This window comes from Pectinophora gossypiella, chromosome 28, assembly GCF_024362695.1.
Source record: "Pectinophora gossypiella chromosome 28, ilPecGoss1.1, whole genome shotgun sequence".
NCBI lineage: Eukaryota > Metazoa > Arthropoda > Insecta > Lepidoptera > Gelechiidae > Pectinophora > Pectinophora gossypiella.
In genome coordinates, this window is record NC_065431.1 from 2,519,104 (window position 1) to 2,536,808 (window position 17,705).

Consider the following 17,705-nt stretch of genomic DNA (forward strand, 5'->3'; position numbering starts at 1 on the left):
TCATCATCATCATCATTTTATATTTTATACAATTTTGAAAAGAGCTTTGGCAATGGTACCAGCCTTCAAGTCATCCAGGGCCTTTTTGTATTCAGCCAACGCGTAGGTCTTCACTCCCAGCTTCTTGTAGTCCACGTACCTGCGAAATTAATTAATAATAAATTATTATCACTACATAGTATAAAACAAAGTCGCTTTTTCTGTCCCTATATCCCTATGTACGCTTAAATCATTAAAACTACGCAACGGATTTTGATGCGGTTTCTTTTAATAGATACTTAGAGTGATTCATGAGGAAGGTTTATATGTATAATAACATCCATTAAATAGTGGAGATATACTTACTGTTATTTTTGAGGTTTTTAATGTGATGTCGTAAATAATTTTATTTCTCCTCAGCATTGCACCCGAGCGAAGCCGGGGCGGGTCGCTAGTTACTAATAACTAGTCTTAGACAAGACAGACAGAGATGAGGTGGGGTGGGGTGTGGTGGGGGTTTAGAGAGTCTTTTTATAATTATTTCTTTTTATTTTGGTGCAATAAAGTGTATTTGTATTGTATTGTATTGTGTTGTAATAAATGCCACTGTGGTCCTGTGGTACAACGGCTTGCTTCTCAAAACGGGGAGCGCCGATTCAGAACATTACATAGTAAGTATTTCTTATTCTATGCTTTAGTTAGGAATGCAATCCCGATCTCGCGAGATCTCGTCAAATTTTTCGGTATCAATCCCGAAGCATAATATCACGAGATCCCGTTCGAGATTGACGGGATTGAGCGAATCTCCTTGAGTTATACTTTTCGTTTTGATTATCCTGATTTCCAAAGAAAACTTAATTATTTAGTTACTTAGTTCGAGTTCGAGGAAGGTCTTGAAGTCGCCTCAACTGGAGACGGAGTCGAAGAAGGTCAGAGTTAACATCTTAGATTACGATTTGCCTTACCTGCTGCCCATGGCCTTGAGAAGACCAATAGCCTTTGGGAAGCTGAACGGATTGATCTTCACACCAATGATGGTGAGTTCTTTGTCGTAGATTTGGAAGGGGTTCACTCTGTAACACAGAAAAATACGTGAATCTTATTTTAAAACTTTAATTGCAGTTTTCACTAACACGTTTAGCTCGACCCTTATAGACGGTCAAAAGTAAAGCTCGTAAAGCTCGATGAGGTGTGGGTCAGTAGGTACTTAGTTTATTTTGCGATGGATATACTTCTGACTATCCCAATTAAGATATAGTCGTGAGCTTGGCGCAATTTTCTCAGTACTTAGTGATAGCTTAATTTGCTCACTAGTGACAGCTTATCTTGCTCAGAAGTGATAACTCAGCTTGCTCAGAAATGATAGCTCAACTTGATCAGAAATGATAGCTCAACTTGATCAGAAATGATAGCTCAACTTGATCAGAAATGATAGCTCGACTTGATCAATAGTGATGATAGCTAATCTCGCTCGACGATAACTCACCTTGCTCATCAGTGATTTTCATTTCATATTATATTATTGTTATTACAAAATGAAGACTAAAAGATAAGGTTTAAAATACGTATAATCCGTTTCAAGAAAGAAAACCTACGGGCGCGGCGCTACTGTCGCTGATTCTGTATAGAATTATTATGATTTTTCTATTAGTTCCATTAAAATCCGTCGCGTCAGCTTACTTCATAACATATCGTTTTACACATTGACTGTACACGCGCATTTGTGTGTGTCGTCTAACGCTCATGCGATTGAAGACTAATGTCAGACCGAGCGGGGGTGAGGTAAACCTAGCTCAGCCGCTGGTGGGGAGCGGAGAGTTGTCGTTCTATTCGTAGTATTATTCCTTATTCTATGACATAGTTTATCTTTTAGGTTTCGATTTGTAATAACACGGTTTATGTTTTATGTAGGGTGGTGGAGTAAAAATTAAATCACTCTTAATGATCAACGTTTTTTTATACTTTCTGTAAAAAAAAAACCAGTACACTCGCTTCTAACGTCTGATCGCCGCGCCGCCATCTTCCTTTCCCTTCCTCTCTCTTCGTCTCACACCCCCCTCAGGACAAGTTCATAAACTTCACCTGATACACATCATGTTCATAATAATCTTTCATTCCCACATATATGTATGATTAAGTAATCTTCTTCTATCGTGTGGGTTGCACGGTGGATTACCAACCCCATCAACTCTGGTGTCAGGGTTATAGAGCCGCCATAGTCCTCTGACATGACTCATGTAACGACTACTTACTTACATCAGTCAGTAGTAACCGGGACCAACGGCTTAACGTGCCTTCCGAAGCACAGATCATCTTACTTAAGTAATATAATGTACTTACGAAGCTTGATGTGTGGGGGGACAGCAACCGAACAAGACGTATTTGCCTCCTTGTATCAAGTAGTTGAAGTTGATCTCCATCACTTTGCCCACGCCTGGAAACATTTTATAATATATACGATATATATAATATACGGAGGAACTCGGTGGCACAGCGGTAAACGCGCTCGGTCTGCGATTGTTGAAGTAAAGCAACTTTCGCAGAGGCCGGTCATAGATGGGTGACCACAAAAAAAAGTTTTCATCTCGAGCTCCTCCGTGCTTCGGAAGGCACGTTAAGCCGTTGGTCCCGGCTGCATTAGCAGTCGTTAATAACCACCAATCCGCACTGGGCCCGCGTGGTGGTTTAAGGCCCGATCTCCCTATCCATCCATAGGGAAGGCCCGTGCCCCAGCAGTGGGGACGTTAATGGGCTGATGATGATATAATATACGATCCTGACGACCCGATTACTCTAGCTACAGGGCGGCCAATCGGCTCGAACACTTGTCCGGTCAAGTAGTTAATGCCATTTGCGACAAATCTACATTATTGTAGATTTGGGCAACACAAATGTCATCATCATCATCACCATCATCATCATCATCATCACCATAGCATTATCCCGTTCCGACACGGTCCGCTTACCTAACCTGAAGATTTGACTGGTCCGGTTTTTTACAGAAGCGACTGTGTGTCTGACCTTCCAACCCTCAAAGGGAAAACCAGCCCAATACTGGTTAGGTCACGTACATCCGAAAATGCATGCAAATGTGGGTTTCCTCACTATATTTTCCTTTATCGCTGAGCACATGATAATCTAAGACTAATGAGACAAAAATACGCAAAGATTACCTGTGCAGTCGATGATGACGTCATAAAGTTGCTTTTCTTGTGCTAAAACGTCAGGTGTGATGAGTCTGTAGCCCGTTTCTGAAAAAAAAACAAAGGTACTTACTTACCTTATACTTCTGTTTCAGGATTTTGATATGACACGTAACATACTTATTTAAAAAGTTAAGTCTGTCTCTTTATTTAAGAGCTGCGCTCTTGTCGGTGGAGTATTCGCCATTCCTCTCTTCTTCCCGCCGAATCCTTCACCGCCTGATACGACACGACCTGCACCTTTTCTTTTATTTGTTTCATAATGTTCTCTTAGGTCTACCCCTTCCTCTCTTCCCGTAAATTTTTCCTTCTATGATGTTTGTCATAAAAGTTAAGCGCCACTGAATATTTGAAATCCGACGCACAAAGTAGTAAAAAGTAGTAAAGGGTTGATGAGGTTGCCTCACAACCCACACGATAGAAGAAGATGAACTAAAAAGTATACTTTTTTACATATCTCCACTATTTAATGAGCGACTTTCCAATCGACATTCCCCAAACACACGATAGATGGCGTTGTTCACTTTTAACGTGATAATTACCTATTTATTCATTGCAGGGGTACGTAATTATTCAAAAATGTAATGTAATGGCACAAGCATATTATATAAAACTAATTGTTGCTTGATATTTAGATCAGATTATGTATAGATTTAGGTTGCTACATATATTGCTGTCGATTATCCGTCCCTTTCCTTTTCGGCGGATAAGAAAAGGACAGGTATAACTTAAAATGAAATTAGATGGTGTCTACAAGAATCAGCACCAGTGTCCGAATTACGTTTTCTTTTTTTTTTTTGTAATATTTACCCAAATTCTTGACGATCTCCAATCTGCTCTTGTTCATTTCGGAAACTGTGACGTCACGATGGCCGTGGAGGTGAAGCACGCTTACCCACAGGTTACCTGCGCATAGAGAAAAGTTAAGTTAAAATAGATACTTACTGTTACCTAACAGTACGATATTAGGTCGATCGATTCTTTTCTACCTAGAAAAGAATCGATCGACCTAATATCGTCTGATACATCACTATGCTCATAAACGTCACAACACTAACTTACGTACTTTGACGGATGTAATTCTTACCGCGTATTGAGACGATTGTAAATTGTTATCTTATTGAAATATACGATATACGGAAAGCGATTGGGGCAACCACCGTTCTACACGCCCTATCTATGGAGTAATGAAGGCGATTACTCCACCGACAAGAGCGCAGCAGAGGGAGATTGAAATATAATCAATATGCAATAGCTTAATAATTCTACTGAACTAGTCGTTCTGTTTAATAATACTTAACTAAGTCTAACGTCTTAACTAAGTCTAGCTTGCTTCTAAAGAAGTTTCTAATTAAATTTTCATTAACACACTTGTCTCGAACATTATAGACGGCGATACGGCTCACCTACCACGCAGAAATCTTTAGTGCGGCGTGGGGTATTCCTTTTGCTTTATGGTTCTTATATTCCTTTTTTTATTGGATGGTCCTATTATTCCGGACGCCACCGCATATTATGATCGGGCCATCAGTGCGTTGCATTTAGAATACACATAGTTTTATTATTATTATTTTAATGATTTTGGTTTGATTTTCTTCTTTTTTTTTTGTTAATGATTTTTGATCTCGGTTTTCTTGTTTTCTTTTTTTTCTGTGTATTGATTTCCGTGTGGTTTCTGTCCTGTGTTGAATGTAATGTACCTGTCTGTCTGTGTCTGTGGTGTCCGGAAGTAATAAATGTTTCTTTCTTTCTTTCGATGGATTTACCTCTTGACTACCCCTTGAGATATCGACGTGAGATCATTTTAATGTTATGTTAAATTTATAATCATAAAAGGTACGTAATAATGCAGTGTCATATCATGGAAAATATTGACAGAGGATAAATACAGATATTAACTTAGTGTAGTCATTTAATGATTATTTTATCTTTACCATATGTCATGATAACTTTAAACTGTGTTTAACAAACAGTAAAGATAACGGCCGATAATACTGCTTATGTGTTAATATTTATTATACCTAACCGTGGGGCGGAGATAGTGGCGATAAATATGCAGTGAGTGAACGAAAAGTAAAACAAACATAATCTCTACCATGGTATATGAAAACCAGGTACCTATGCTCAAAAGTGACAGCTAACATTTCAAGGTTAGCCCAGCTGACGTCATCCCACCCTGCGTTGCCATCTTGTAAAAAATAAATTACCCACGACCAATGTTTTTATATTTACTTTGCAAGGAAATTTTGAAGTTTTAGTAAAAGATTTACTTACAGTTTTAATATTTTTTTTTTAAGTATATGACAAGTAATAGTAATTAAATACATTAGTCAGTAATTCACTTAATTTTCAATTATAAAAAATTACGTCATTGAAATGTTGGATATACCAATTTAATGGTAACACAGTGGTAACACTTACGTCATCAAAGGGCTGGCAATGACGGATACCTCTGATCTTCTTATACCATGATCTTAACGACTTTTCTAGATTTGGAATAATGGAAAAAAAACCAATATGGATAGATAGATAAAGTTTTTACCGCGTTATCATCAGGGGTATGAGACTCCCGATATTGTCAACATTGTTGCAAGTGCCATGATCACGGTACGACTGATGAAATTGGAGTGGAGTAGGTAGATCCATAACTTTTTAAGGGCAAACATATATGTCTACCCTCATTCTTTGCCGCTTGTTTCTACATTTGATGTCGGAATGTTCGGAGTCATCTGAACTCGCAAAAAAAAAACCTAAAACGGGCCTTATGTGGTGACAAAACGCGAGGACACAGTGAATGCGGTTTGTCGTAGTGAGTTTGGTAGCAAATGTAGAAACAAGCGGCAAAGAAAGAGGGTAGACAGATATGTTTGGCCTTAGAAAATTACGGACCTACCTACTCCACTACAATTTCACCAGTCGTTCCGTGATCATGGCACTTGCAACACTGTTGAAATATCGGGAGTCTCATGTCCCTGATTGTAACGCGGTAAGAACCCTTTTTTACCCCCTATTAGGTATAATCACAGAGCAAATAGACGGCGATACGGCTCACCACCTATCACGTCGATCTAACAGAAAGCTCGGTGAGGTGTGGGTACTTAGTTCATCTTCCGATGGATGTAGCTCTGACTACCCCAATTTGGATATAATCGTGAGCCTTGTTACGTTTACATCCTTATCGTTATCAAGGAAGAACCACAAGTCATGGTGATAAATGACTTCTAAATAATATCTTTGTCTATTTATAAAGAATGCGATATATTGGATAAGACAAAAATCTTATCTTTATCAGGTAGACAATTTGTGGACTCTTTTAGGTACCACCTGCGTTTGAAGATAAATATTATGTATTGTTTTGGGACCGGTAGTTCCCAAGAATAATATCCCACTTTGGGAATGTTCCCGGCTTTTAGAACAGTTTTAGAACAGGAACATTCCAACTTTGGGAACTTTCCCGGAATGGCATATCACTGATTGGGACAGAATTTGCAGCATATCTTTAAATTGTGCTGTCGTTAATAAATTACAATATAACATAAGTTCACGACTATATCCCAATTAGGAAAGAAAAGAAAGAAAGAAAATATTTATTTCCATATTGGACGCCACATTTACAAAAACACATTCTTTTATTTTTTTTTTGTTTTTTTTTTTTAATAGGTTAGTTAGAGGAACAATCAAAGAGCAAAAGTGTAGTCACTGAGCTCAGCGAATTATTCTTCTTCTTCTTATCGTGTGGGTTGTGAGGTGGAATACTAGCCTCATCAACCCTGGTGTCAGGGTTACTATTGAGCCGCCAAATGCGCCTGACATGGTTCATGTTACGATTACTCACTTACATCAGTAAATAGTAACCGGTACCAACGGCTTAGCGAATTATTTGTAAACAGTGGTGAAATTATGAACCATTAGTTGTCATAATTATAAAATTTAGTTTTTGTAGCGTTTTTGGTCTACTACAGAAACGACATATAACCAGGAGGTCTTAAGCGCAACCAGTTAATTTATTACTTTGCAAGAAACTGATTGGACTTTTGTAGCTTATCGTACGTCCAATGTAAGTATCCACACCTCACCGAGCTTTCTGTTAAATTTGACTACTATTAATACTTTGTTTAATGATGATGAACTTATAGGAGTTATGTGACCTAACTTGTATTGGGCTGGTTTTCCCTTCACGGGTTGGAAGTTGGAAGGTCAGTCAGGCAGTCGCTTCTGTAATAAACCGGACATGTCAAATCTTTAAGTTAGGTAAGCGGACCCTGTGAAATACGGGATAACGCTAGGGGGATGATGACGCAAGCATAGAAGTATGTAGAAGTTCTGTTTGAGCAAATATTTATTCATCATCATCATCATCAGCCCATTAACGTCCCCACTGCTGGGGCACGGGCCTTCCCTATGGATGTATAGGGAGATCGGGCCTTAAATCATCACGCGGGCCCAGTGCGGATTGATGGTTATTGACGACTGCTAATGCAGCCGGGACCAACGGCTTAACGTGCCTTCCGAAGCACAGAGGAGCTCGAGATGAAAACTTTTTTTTGTGGTCACCCATCCTATGACCGGCCTTTGCAAAAGTTGCTTAACTTCAACAATCGCAGCCCGAGCGCGGTTACCGCTGCGCCACCGAGCTCCTCAATATTTATTACATACCAATAATTCCGGCGCCGACGACCAGTATCTTCTGTCCGACAAACAGGGGTGAGGCTCTGTCGAATCCGTGAGAGACACAGGAGTACGGCTCGCATAGACCCGCTGAAATATAATAAATACATTTAAAATTAATATTACTACCAGAACGGTGGTTGCCCCAATCGCCTTCCTTTCCGCAGCACACCGACCAATTTCCCAATCGGTGATGTTCCACCCTATCTATGGAGTAATGAAGGTGATTACTCCACCGACAAGAGCGCAGCTCTTAAATAAAGAGAGAGATTGCTACCAGGAAACTCACTTTGATCATTATTGACAGCTCTGTCGTGCAAGTTTTGGCTCATAAATATATCCGTATTTTTGGCTATAGAGGCCAATTATGGTTGTAGAGCCACACGCAAAGTGACCGGCTATCCTTACGTCAAAACCATCGGTCACTTTTTAATGTTATTGTATTTTTAAAATACGTTGGCAGGAAATGCGTGGTGGTAGGCACTCATCACTAATTTAAGAGCCACGCTCTTGTCTGTGTAGCATCCATGCTACTTTTTTAGGGAATAATAGGGCAGTGGTTTCCCTCTCGCCTTCAGCCCCGCAGTACTTTGACGCGAGTGGGATGTTGCCCAGAGTAGTCTGTTTCAAAGCCGTACTAGGACTCCTGCCCTCCACTACACTAGGCGACATTAATAGGGCAACAATGATTGAGCACCATTTCAAAATAAAATAAGCCGACATATTACTAGTGACCGGGTATTTTATAAACACCTTGCCTGGTAGTGACAGATCACCTTACTCAAAAGTGACAAAAAACCTTGTTCAGCATTGAAACAACCTGGGGGGTTAAAAAAGCCACATCGAAGCAATTCCTCTAAAAAAGGCAATATTGCAATTTGACATTTGCACATAAGTATATAAAAGTAAAATTGCAATGTTGCCTTTCTAGATGTATTGCTTCAATGTGGCCTTTTTAACCCGTCAGATGTCACTGCAATGTTTAAACCTCCCCTTGCCTACTAGTGATAACTCTCATTATCCGTTAGTGATAGCTTATTTTCTTGCCTTGCTCAGTAGTGATAGGTTCAGGCAGCGCGAAGACCTGGATCTGGGGTACTCTGGTGTACTGCGCCCATCCACCGTCGCGCCAGATGCCGACAGTACTGTTGATGCCGGCTGTAGTGCAGTACTGGTAGTTACCGTTGCGGCAGAAGTCGCAGAGGTTGCACGCGCTGTCGGAGATACATAACATAACGTAGCATCATACTTGTAGATACAAGCATCCAAGCTTAAGATACAAGCTTCAGAGATCTGAAAGGGTAGGCAGAGGTATTCACGGCGTTAGTGTCATTTCAGCTCATGGTTCTGAGTTGATATCAAGTGGAATTTCCTGTCGGAAAATTTATGAATATTTAGTGTTTCTGTTTTCAATTATTTTCTGTGCGATTTCCTTTTGATGTCGACGCAGAATCATGGTCTGAATCTCTCTCTCTCTCTCTCTCTCTGTCCTTGGCTGTATTATTCCCATCTGACGGTGGGGTCTGCCTTCTTCGTACTTCTCTTCCACTTCGCTCTATCAGACGTGTCGTTCTCAGAGACGTTGCACATGCGCAGGTCCTTTTTGACCACATCCGCCCATCTTGTTTTTGGTCGTCTTCTTGGTCTAAGCCCTGGTATGTTTAGATTGGCTGTAACATTACCCACATAATCTGGAGGTCTTCTTTTTACGAATCATCATCAATCATCCCTCCAAGTTTTAGTATACATGCGCATTCCTCGCCAGCTGCTGGAGAAAGGAGGTGGAATTGAAAGAAATATGGGGAAAGGAGTGACGATAAGTAATGTGAGATGAAGCCGTGGTAACCCAGTTGGGAGAACGCTTGACTCGAATTCATGTTTGGATCATAAATGATTATCACGTGCTCAGCGGTGAAGAAAAACGTGAAGAAACGCACAATCCCGAGAAATGTGTTCCGAAGGTATGTGAACTAATCTGTATTGGGCTGATTTCGCGGGCAGAAAGGTCAGACAGGCAGTCGCTTCTGTAAAAAACCGGACCTGTCAAATCTTCAGGTTAGGTAAACGGACCCTGTGGAAACGGGATAATGCTAGGGAGATGGTGAGTGACAAGGAGTGATGGTAAAGAAGAATTATACTGTGGGCCATTTTCTATAAATTAGAATGACCTTCATCAACAAAAGCGCTGCTGACAAATCGAGTTGTTCGCTCTTATAACAATGGCTGAAGTGAGCTCTGAGCGTTCCATTTGTGCGGCCAAGTAGTGAACGTAAATAACTCACCAGTTAGGGTCAACGACGACCTTCTGTCCCTTCTTGAAGATGGACTTCTTGCCAGCATCGTGTACGACACCGCTGAACTCGTGTCCTAGTGGAAAAGGGCGCTCCTTGGAAGCCGGGAACTCACCCTGAGAAGGAAAATATTGAAGAATATAATCCTGATTGCACTAGTCAGAGGTACATCAATCGCATAGAGACAGGGGCCTTTGGCGGCTCAATACTATCACCTTGGCACCAGGGTTGATGAACGACTTCTGTGGTCCAGTGATTGAGCGTTGGTCTCACGATCCGGAAGTCCCGGGTTCGAATCTCGGTGGGGACATACCACAAAAATCACTTTGTGATCCCTAGTTTGATTAGGACATTACAGGCTGATCACCTGATTGTCCGATAGTAAGACGATCCGTACTTCGGAAGGCACGTTAAGTCGTTGGTCCCGGTTGCTACTTGCTGATGTAAGTAAATAGTCGTTACATGAGCCACGTCAGGGGATTTTGGCGGCTCAATAATAACCCTGACACCAAGGTCGATGAGGTTGGTGATTCACCCCACAACAGAAGAAGAAGGGTTGATGAAGAGGGCATGTTAGGCAGTTGCTCCTGGCTATTAGCCCTAAAAGCACCTCTACCAAGCCGCAGTGGAGCAGCGCAGTGGAGTATGCTCCATACCCCCTCCGGTTGATTGAGGGGAGGTCTGTGCCCAGCAATGGGACGTACGTATATAGGCTGTTTATGTATTAAAATCATTATGTTATATGTAACGTTAAAACCGGTATAGCTGACGTTGGCAGGAAGACCGCCAGGCTAAAGTGGGACTGGGCTGGACACGTGTGCCGCATGCATCCGGAACGATGGGCAAAGATCATCACGCACTGGGTACCACAGGACGGACACCGTAGACGTGGTAGACCCCGGAAACGATGGCGCGATGATCTCGACGGTTATCGAAAAGACTGGATAGAGCTCGCACAGAACTGGGATACTTGGAAAGACATGGGGGAGGCCTTTGCTCAGCAGTGGGATCATACAGGCTAATAATAATAATAATATGTAACGTTACCTGAATGATATGGAGATCAGTGCCACAGATGCCTGAATACTCCACTTTGACGATGACGTCATCATCATTGATCACCTTCGGCATCGGATAATTCTTCTCATACTTGAGAGACAGAGTCTTCCCGTCGAATACTACTGCTTCCATTTTTTATTTTTTAGTTCAATCTGAAATATGAATTATAAAGTCAATTTAACATAACATGAACAGCCTACACAGGGTATTAGTCACACCGTACCGAATACTGAGTTGTCGGCGTATTTTGGGTTGAAATGGTGCTCAATTCTAGCCAAAGAGGCAGCCAATCAGCTCGCGACACCAAACACTTCAGGACCCCAATACCGATCCCGCCGGCGTGGTCGACGACTTCCCTCAATTAGCGCTTATCGCTATCGACCTACTAGGGTCGATTCATTATTTCAAATATTTTTCCTCTCAGACGACGCCCTGAGCCGAGGTTCGCGCCCAACTGGGCACCCTCAGGTCTGTTGTCTTAAACGTTGTACCGGGTTCTCACCCGGTACAACTCTCTCACCCGGCTCTCGCCTTCAGCGCTCCCCATTTGTCCGGCCAAGTAGTTAATGCCACCTGCGGCAAATCTACAATAAGTCACGTCAAAAAAAAGGTGCTCAGTAATTCGAAAAAACTCTGAACTCTCTCTCTCTCTCTTTTTGTTTGTTGATTTTGAAAATTCTGATTTTAATTATTAGGTATGATGTTTTTTTATTTTTTTTTTGTTTTGATTTCCGTGTGGTGCCTGTCCTGTGTTGAATATAATGTGCCTGTCTGTCTGTGTCTGTGGTGTCCGGGAGTAATAAATGGGATCCGGGAGTCTCATATCCCCATTTAAACGCGGTAAGAACCCGTTATTATGTGCTTTAATTATGATAATAACCGCGTAAACTTAAAACAATGTAATAAATCTTTCTTTCTTTCTTTTTCTTTCAATAATTAGCATTAAACCTCGTTGGAGTAAACCGAGTTAAAGTTGAAGTTGACGTCTGAGAACTGCTTTTGAGCTGAGTTCTAGGTCTGCCTTAAGGGGCCTCAACTGAGGACTGAGTTTAGGTCTTCCTTAAGGGGCCTCAACTGAGGACTGAGTTTAGGTCTTCCTTAAGGGGCCTCAACTGAGGACTGAGTTTAGGTCTTCCTTAAGGGGCCTCAACTGAGGACTGAGTTTAGGTCTTCCTTAAGGGGCCTCAACTGAGGACTGAGTTTAGGTCTTCCTTAAGGTCGCCCTCAACTGAGACTGAGTTTTGGTTGGAGTCATCTTAGAACCTAGATGTTACATTTTTTTGCACTTACGCGGAATAATTAAGTACTTATGTTTATTTTCGAGACAACTATTGTCGGTAAATGACAGCGGAAAACTGCAACAAGCTAGCTTCATTCAAACCGATTCAAAATAGAAGGAAAATATTTTTATCGTCAGTTTGATCTTATCGGAATTCGTTATAAAAATACCTATTACTTAGATCGACTTTGAGAGTGTTTTCAAGGTTGCTTAGAGTAGGCATCTATTTTATATTATTTAATATTAAATTACATAAACAGCCTATGTATATATGATGTGCACAGACTTCCCCGCAATCAACCGGAGGAGGTAAGGAGCATACTTCACCACGCTGCTCCACTGCGAGTTAGTGGAGGTTTTTTACGGCTAATCATCTGAATATTAAATAAAAATAACTAAAATCCGGACAAAAACCAACAAAACCCTGAGATGTCAAGGTTAAATACAGTCAAAAAACAGTTTGAAATAATTACCTAAATAGTAACTGAATTAAGTTTATCTTTTATACGTTTTTTACTACTGCAACGAGATAAGATAAAAAATGAGTATTTTAAACAAACATACAAGTCTAAAACAAATAAAAACAATGTCTTTAACTTAAAATAAGCTTACGACTATACCGGACCTGACCTGACCTGACCTTACCGGACCTGTTAAATCGTCAGGTTAGGTAAGCGGACCCTGTGAAAAACGGGATAATGCTAGGGAGATGAAGCTTACGACTATATCCCAATTGCGTTAATCAAAGATACATCCAAAGATGATCTAAGTATCCACACATCACCGAGCTTTCTGTTAGACTAACGTGATAGGTGAGCCGTATCGCCGTCTATAATGGTTGAGCCGACTGTGTTAGTGAAAACTGCACTTAAGATAAATAATTAATAACTCATTGGTGCAAGTCCGGTACCGGGGTTGGATGGATAAATAAATAAATAATGACTATGTTATATATTTTATTAACATTGTATTTAGTAATAAAAAAGTTTTATTAAAAAAAAACAAAAATAATAATAATTAATAAATTATTAATAATAATTACTTTATTATTTGATTGATAAATGGAAATAAAATAACTATTAATTTTATTTGATTGTCTTTTGATTTTATTGTTTTTCTTTTTTTATCTAAAGCTGCTGTATATTTCTATTTAATGTCCTCTAGCCCTCGTTGGCAATTACTTATCCCACAATATCGTTCCGCACAATATCCCAGGAAGAGGAAATGACTGAAAACCAGCGCTGGATGGCGCCATAGCACGGCTCCATCACAGCACAAGCTGATCCATTTCCTTTTGCCCGTATTCTTAATATTCTTAATTACCTAGTTCTTATAGCAAATGTAAATTGTTACTGGCAATAAATTTATTCTATTCTTATTCTATTCTATTTAATAAATAAAATTTATAGTCACCTCAGACGACCGCTTGGCTTATTTTCCCTGGACTATCTGTCCGTGACTTTAACATTGTAGTCTGAGATAACCTTCTGTAATCTAGTTGAACGGCGACCATGACTTTAGGTACTTTTTGAGGATAATAATTATCAAAATCAAATTGAGGAGCTCGGTGGCGCAGCGGTAAACGCGCTCGGTCTGCGATTGTTGAAGTTAAGCTACTTTCGCAAAGGCCGGTCATAGGATGGGTGACCGCAAAAAAAAATTTTTCATCTCGAGCTCCTCCGTGCTTCGGAAGGCACGTTAAGCCGTTGGTCCCGGCTGCATTAGCAGTCGTTAATAACCATCAATCCGCACTGGGCCTGCGTGATGGTTTAAGGCCCGATCTCCCTATCCATCCATAAGGAAGGCCCGTGAATGGTCACCCTACTTTTCGATGATACGATGTTGTTTTCCACGATTATGTATTTACTTACTTAAGTTATGCAATAAGTTATCTTTATTGTACAGAAATCCGATGGCAAAATAGATAATTATTAAAATAATAATAATCATCTTTTAAGATGGCCTTGTTCGCCTAATTTCTGATAAGACTTTTTCCTGAGTCACGTAGTTACAACTCATGTCACGTCACGCCCGTATTCCCTAATGAGGTAGGCAGATACACTAATAAAACTAGAAAACAACCTGCTTTAATAATACATGAATTCATATAGGTGATAGGTACTTCGTTTTATTATTGTATGTTGAAATAATATTCAAATTTGCACAGCACAGGTGGAGATGACTTTGCATTAATAAACTTTTTATGGTTAAAAAGTCCATTGATAATAAAATTACGATAGCAATCATAAATATCATAATTATTTATGATTCGTACGTATTTGTAAAGTTAGTGATAAAATAATTATCACTTTATTACAAGTGACGCCCTCTGTTGCCAAATAGCGGAATTAATTCGCACAGTGTCCTCTACCGGTCAATAGTGAAATTCTTTCTACTTGTAGTCAGCTATACAACATTATGTTGTAATAGTTTCAAAATAAGACACTAGATGGCGTATAACGACGACATCTGTTGACGCATTTTGGTACTATAGTTTCGTGCTTTATTCACTACTTTACCGACAGAGCAAGGTGTGGTTTATAAAACATTCGTTCTTTGACAAAGATTAAAAAATATGGTATACGTTTTGTTAATTTATATTTATGATAAATAAAACCATTTTCGTTTGCTGTAAGGTATATTAACCAGTGTAATTTATTTTTTAATATAGCGTCTGAGCATAAAAGCCGATCGACAAATATAATTATAAAGGTAGTTGCAAAGTACATTTAGTTGAATTCAACTATTGGCTTCCTCTGCTTTTACAAGGATTAGATTACGGACGGGATTTTGTTGATTGTGTTTTGAGTTAACATTTTAAGGGTAATTATTATCCTTTAAATAGCAACCCAGACAAATCAGGTTTCCATTCATTCTTTTCCATCATTCAACGGATTCAATCAAACGGAACGAATGAATTGAAGTCAAACAAAAGTTTTGAGGTGTGGCGAAGCGTTGTGTGTTAGCGATGGCTTTTATAAATATCGAAACTTTTGCTGTAATACTATGTTTATCCTCCATAGGTGAGTTAAAAACGGTTTTTTTAATGTTCTACTTTAGATTTATTCCCCTAAAATGGCGTCTCAGCATGCCTTTTAAGAGATTTTCGTAGTTAGTTGTAGGGAACAGGTAGAAAAAGTACGATGATTGTTTTGGTGTTCAGACACGTAATTCTTAGTAGACACACCCTTATTGCATGTTTTTTGGCATTCTAGGACATTTAGTTGCCTATTTTCTCGTGAAAACTGTGAAAATCACTTTATTTACTCGATAGATTAACACTTTTCTAACTGGGTTTTCCGTTGAATTACGCCGAATAACGGTCTAAAATCACTAAACAAAAAGTTTTAAAGACAATTATGACTGAATTTACGGTACCATTTGGTGTAATAACAGGTTTTTATAGCTCTCAATTGACGCTTTAAATTGTGATAATTATTTGGGTGCTCTATCTACCCCTTTTGCTGGGGTAGCGTGCCTCAAACTACGCCGTCGCCGGCACCCCTTATTATACATACCCTTTGTTGTTGAAAATCTTATTAAATAATAATAGGTATATTCTTTACGTTTGATACAATCATCCCAGAAACAAATCTGTGAAGGTAGAATAATATTATTCTATTCTTGTGATATTTTTTATTCATTTCAGAGGAATTCGTACCTACTTGTTTGTCGTTTCTGTAATAGACCAAAAACAACTACCTACATGAACAAATTTTATAATTATGACAACTAATAGTTCATAATTTCACCACTTTACGAATAATTCGCTGGGTTCAGTGACTGCACTTTTGGTCTTTGATTGTACAGTCATTGTAACTTTTTAATATTTATCATACTTTAAATATCTACAATGCATAAGATCTCATTTGATTAATGTTGGGCTAGGCTGAGACCATACAATTCCATTTCACTTTTTTATTATCATTTTTTACTTTTTAATTTCACATAGGTACAGTCATGAGCATTATAATGTACCCACTTTAGGACTCTTCTCTTTTCTTTTTTTAATAATAAACTTTATTGTACAAAATAAAAGAAGTACTTAAATGTTTGAAACGATTCATGACTGAGTAAGAAGCAAAAAAAGTGTCAGGATCGAAGCAAATGAAATTCCATAGTCTCTGATTAAACGTACAGTCATGTGTGATGATGTACCTACTTTAGGACTCTGTCGCACTAACATATTTGACATTTAGTGAGACTTACAGTTCAATTTGTCAAAAAAGTTAATGTGACATGGTACCAAAGGGTATACATATTAATGCTTGTGACCGTACAGGGTGCTTCAGCATCATGAATGAAGGACTTTCCAGGCTTCATTCACCAAAAACAATATAGATGGCGTTGTACAGATTTAACGTGATAATTACCTATTTTCTCATTACTCAGGTACATAATTATTCCAAAATACAATGTAATGGCAGAAGCATATATAAAAATAATTGTTGATTGATATTTGGATCACATTATGTATAGAATTATGTTGCTACCTATATCGCTTCTCTTTATTTTGATCAGAAGAATAATGGGTGGAAGATGTAATTGTGCCTGGGTGTAATAAAAAGGGTCATCATTTATACCCAAAAACAAAGATAAAAGATACATTATGACTCATGAAATTAGAGGGTTAAATGAAAGAAAATATGTACAACGCTATCTATATTGTTTTTAGTGAATGTAGCCTGAAATATCCCGCATTAAACTCATGAACCAAAATTTGTTTTAATGAAAGAAAGAAAGTATATTATATTATTAGAGGACACCACAGTAACAATACAAACACAATAGGGGAAAAAAAAAACTATTACACAAAATCACAATTATTAACAAAAACGTAAAAGAAACAGAAAAATAATAATAAAATACAAAATATTGGTCGTACAGTCATGTGGCGGTGGTGGATGAGAAGTACATATCTATATGTAAAGATCCGCGCCATATTTTTTTTTATTTGCATTAAAAAAGAAATGAACAATATAATGACACTGCTGTTTACTGCACTCTAGTACCTAAATTAGTTACTCCGTCTGTGGTAATATAATTGGTATTACGACATTTGATTATACGTCCTGCCTACCCCGCAAAGAAGGTAGCGAGCACCAAAAAGTTTGAGAGCCACTGGTAGGGTAATCGATACATTTTCCGCCCCATCGGCCGCAGGATGTAGGGTGATTGGACCTGTGATAGTCACTAAAACAATGGACTTATAGAGGTAGCTAAGTA

At 39.0% G+C, this 17,705-nt stretch overlaps 2 protein-coding genes across 3 annotated transcripts in view; one reads left to right on the forward strand and one right to left on the reverse strand.

Moving 5' to 3' along the window:
• Positions 1–17,705, reverse strand: part of LOC126379235 (uncharacterized) — a 22,292-nt gene continuing 4,587 nt past the window's right edge. Inside the window, exons 1-10 of one of the 2 annotated variants that reach the window (XM_050027926.1) lie at positions 13,893–13,973; positions 11,189–11,352; positions 10,133–10,257; positions 8,898–9,064; positions 7,839–7,940; positions 3,993–4,088; positions 3,153–3,230; positions 2,320–2,413; positions 945–1,052; positions 1–139 (exon numbers count right to left, since the gene is read on the reverse strand). In XM_050027926.1, coding sequence (XP_049883883.1) covers positions 25–139; positions 945–1,052; positions 2,320–2,413; positions 3,153–3,230; positions 3,993–4,088; positions 7,839–7,940; positions 8,898–9,064; positions 10,133–10,257; positions 11,189–11,332 — 1,029 coding nt within the window. In that variant the 5' untranslated portion in view covers positions 11,333–11,352; positions 13,893–13,973 and the 3' untranslated portion in view covers positions 1–24. Of the gene's footprint in view, positions 140–944; positions 1,053–2,319; positions 2,414–3,152; positions 3,231–3,992; positions 4,089–7,838; positions 7,941–8,897; positions 9,065–10,132; positions 10,258–11,188; positions 11,353–13,892; positions 13,974–17,705 lie in introns of those variants that run through there. The other variant, XM_050027927.1, reaches the window with a different exon arrangement.
• Positions 15,375–17,705, forward strand: part of LOC126379230 (lachesin) — a 24,390-nt gene continuing 22,059 nt past the window's right edge. Inside the window, exon 1 of the mRNA XM_050027922.1 lies at positions 15,375–15,502. Coding sequence (XP_049883879.1) covers positions 15,448–15,502 — 55 coding nt within the window. The 5' untranslated portion in view covers positions 15,375–15,447. The remainder of the gene's footprint in view (positions 15,503–17,705) is intronic.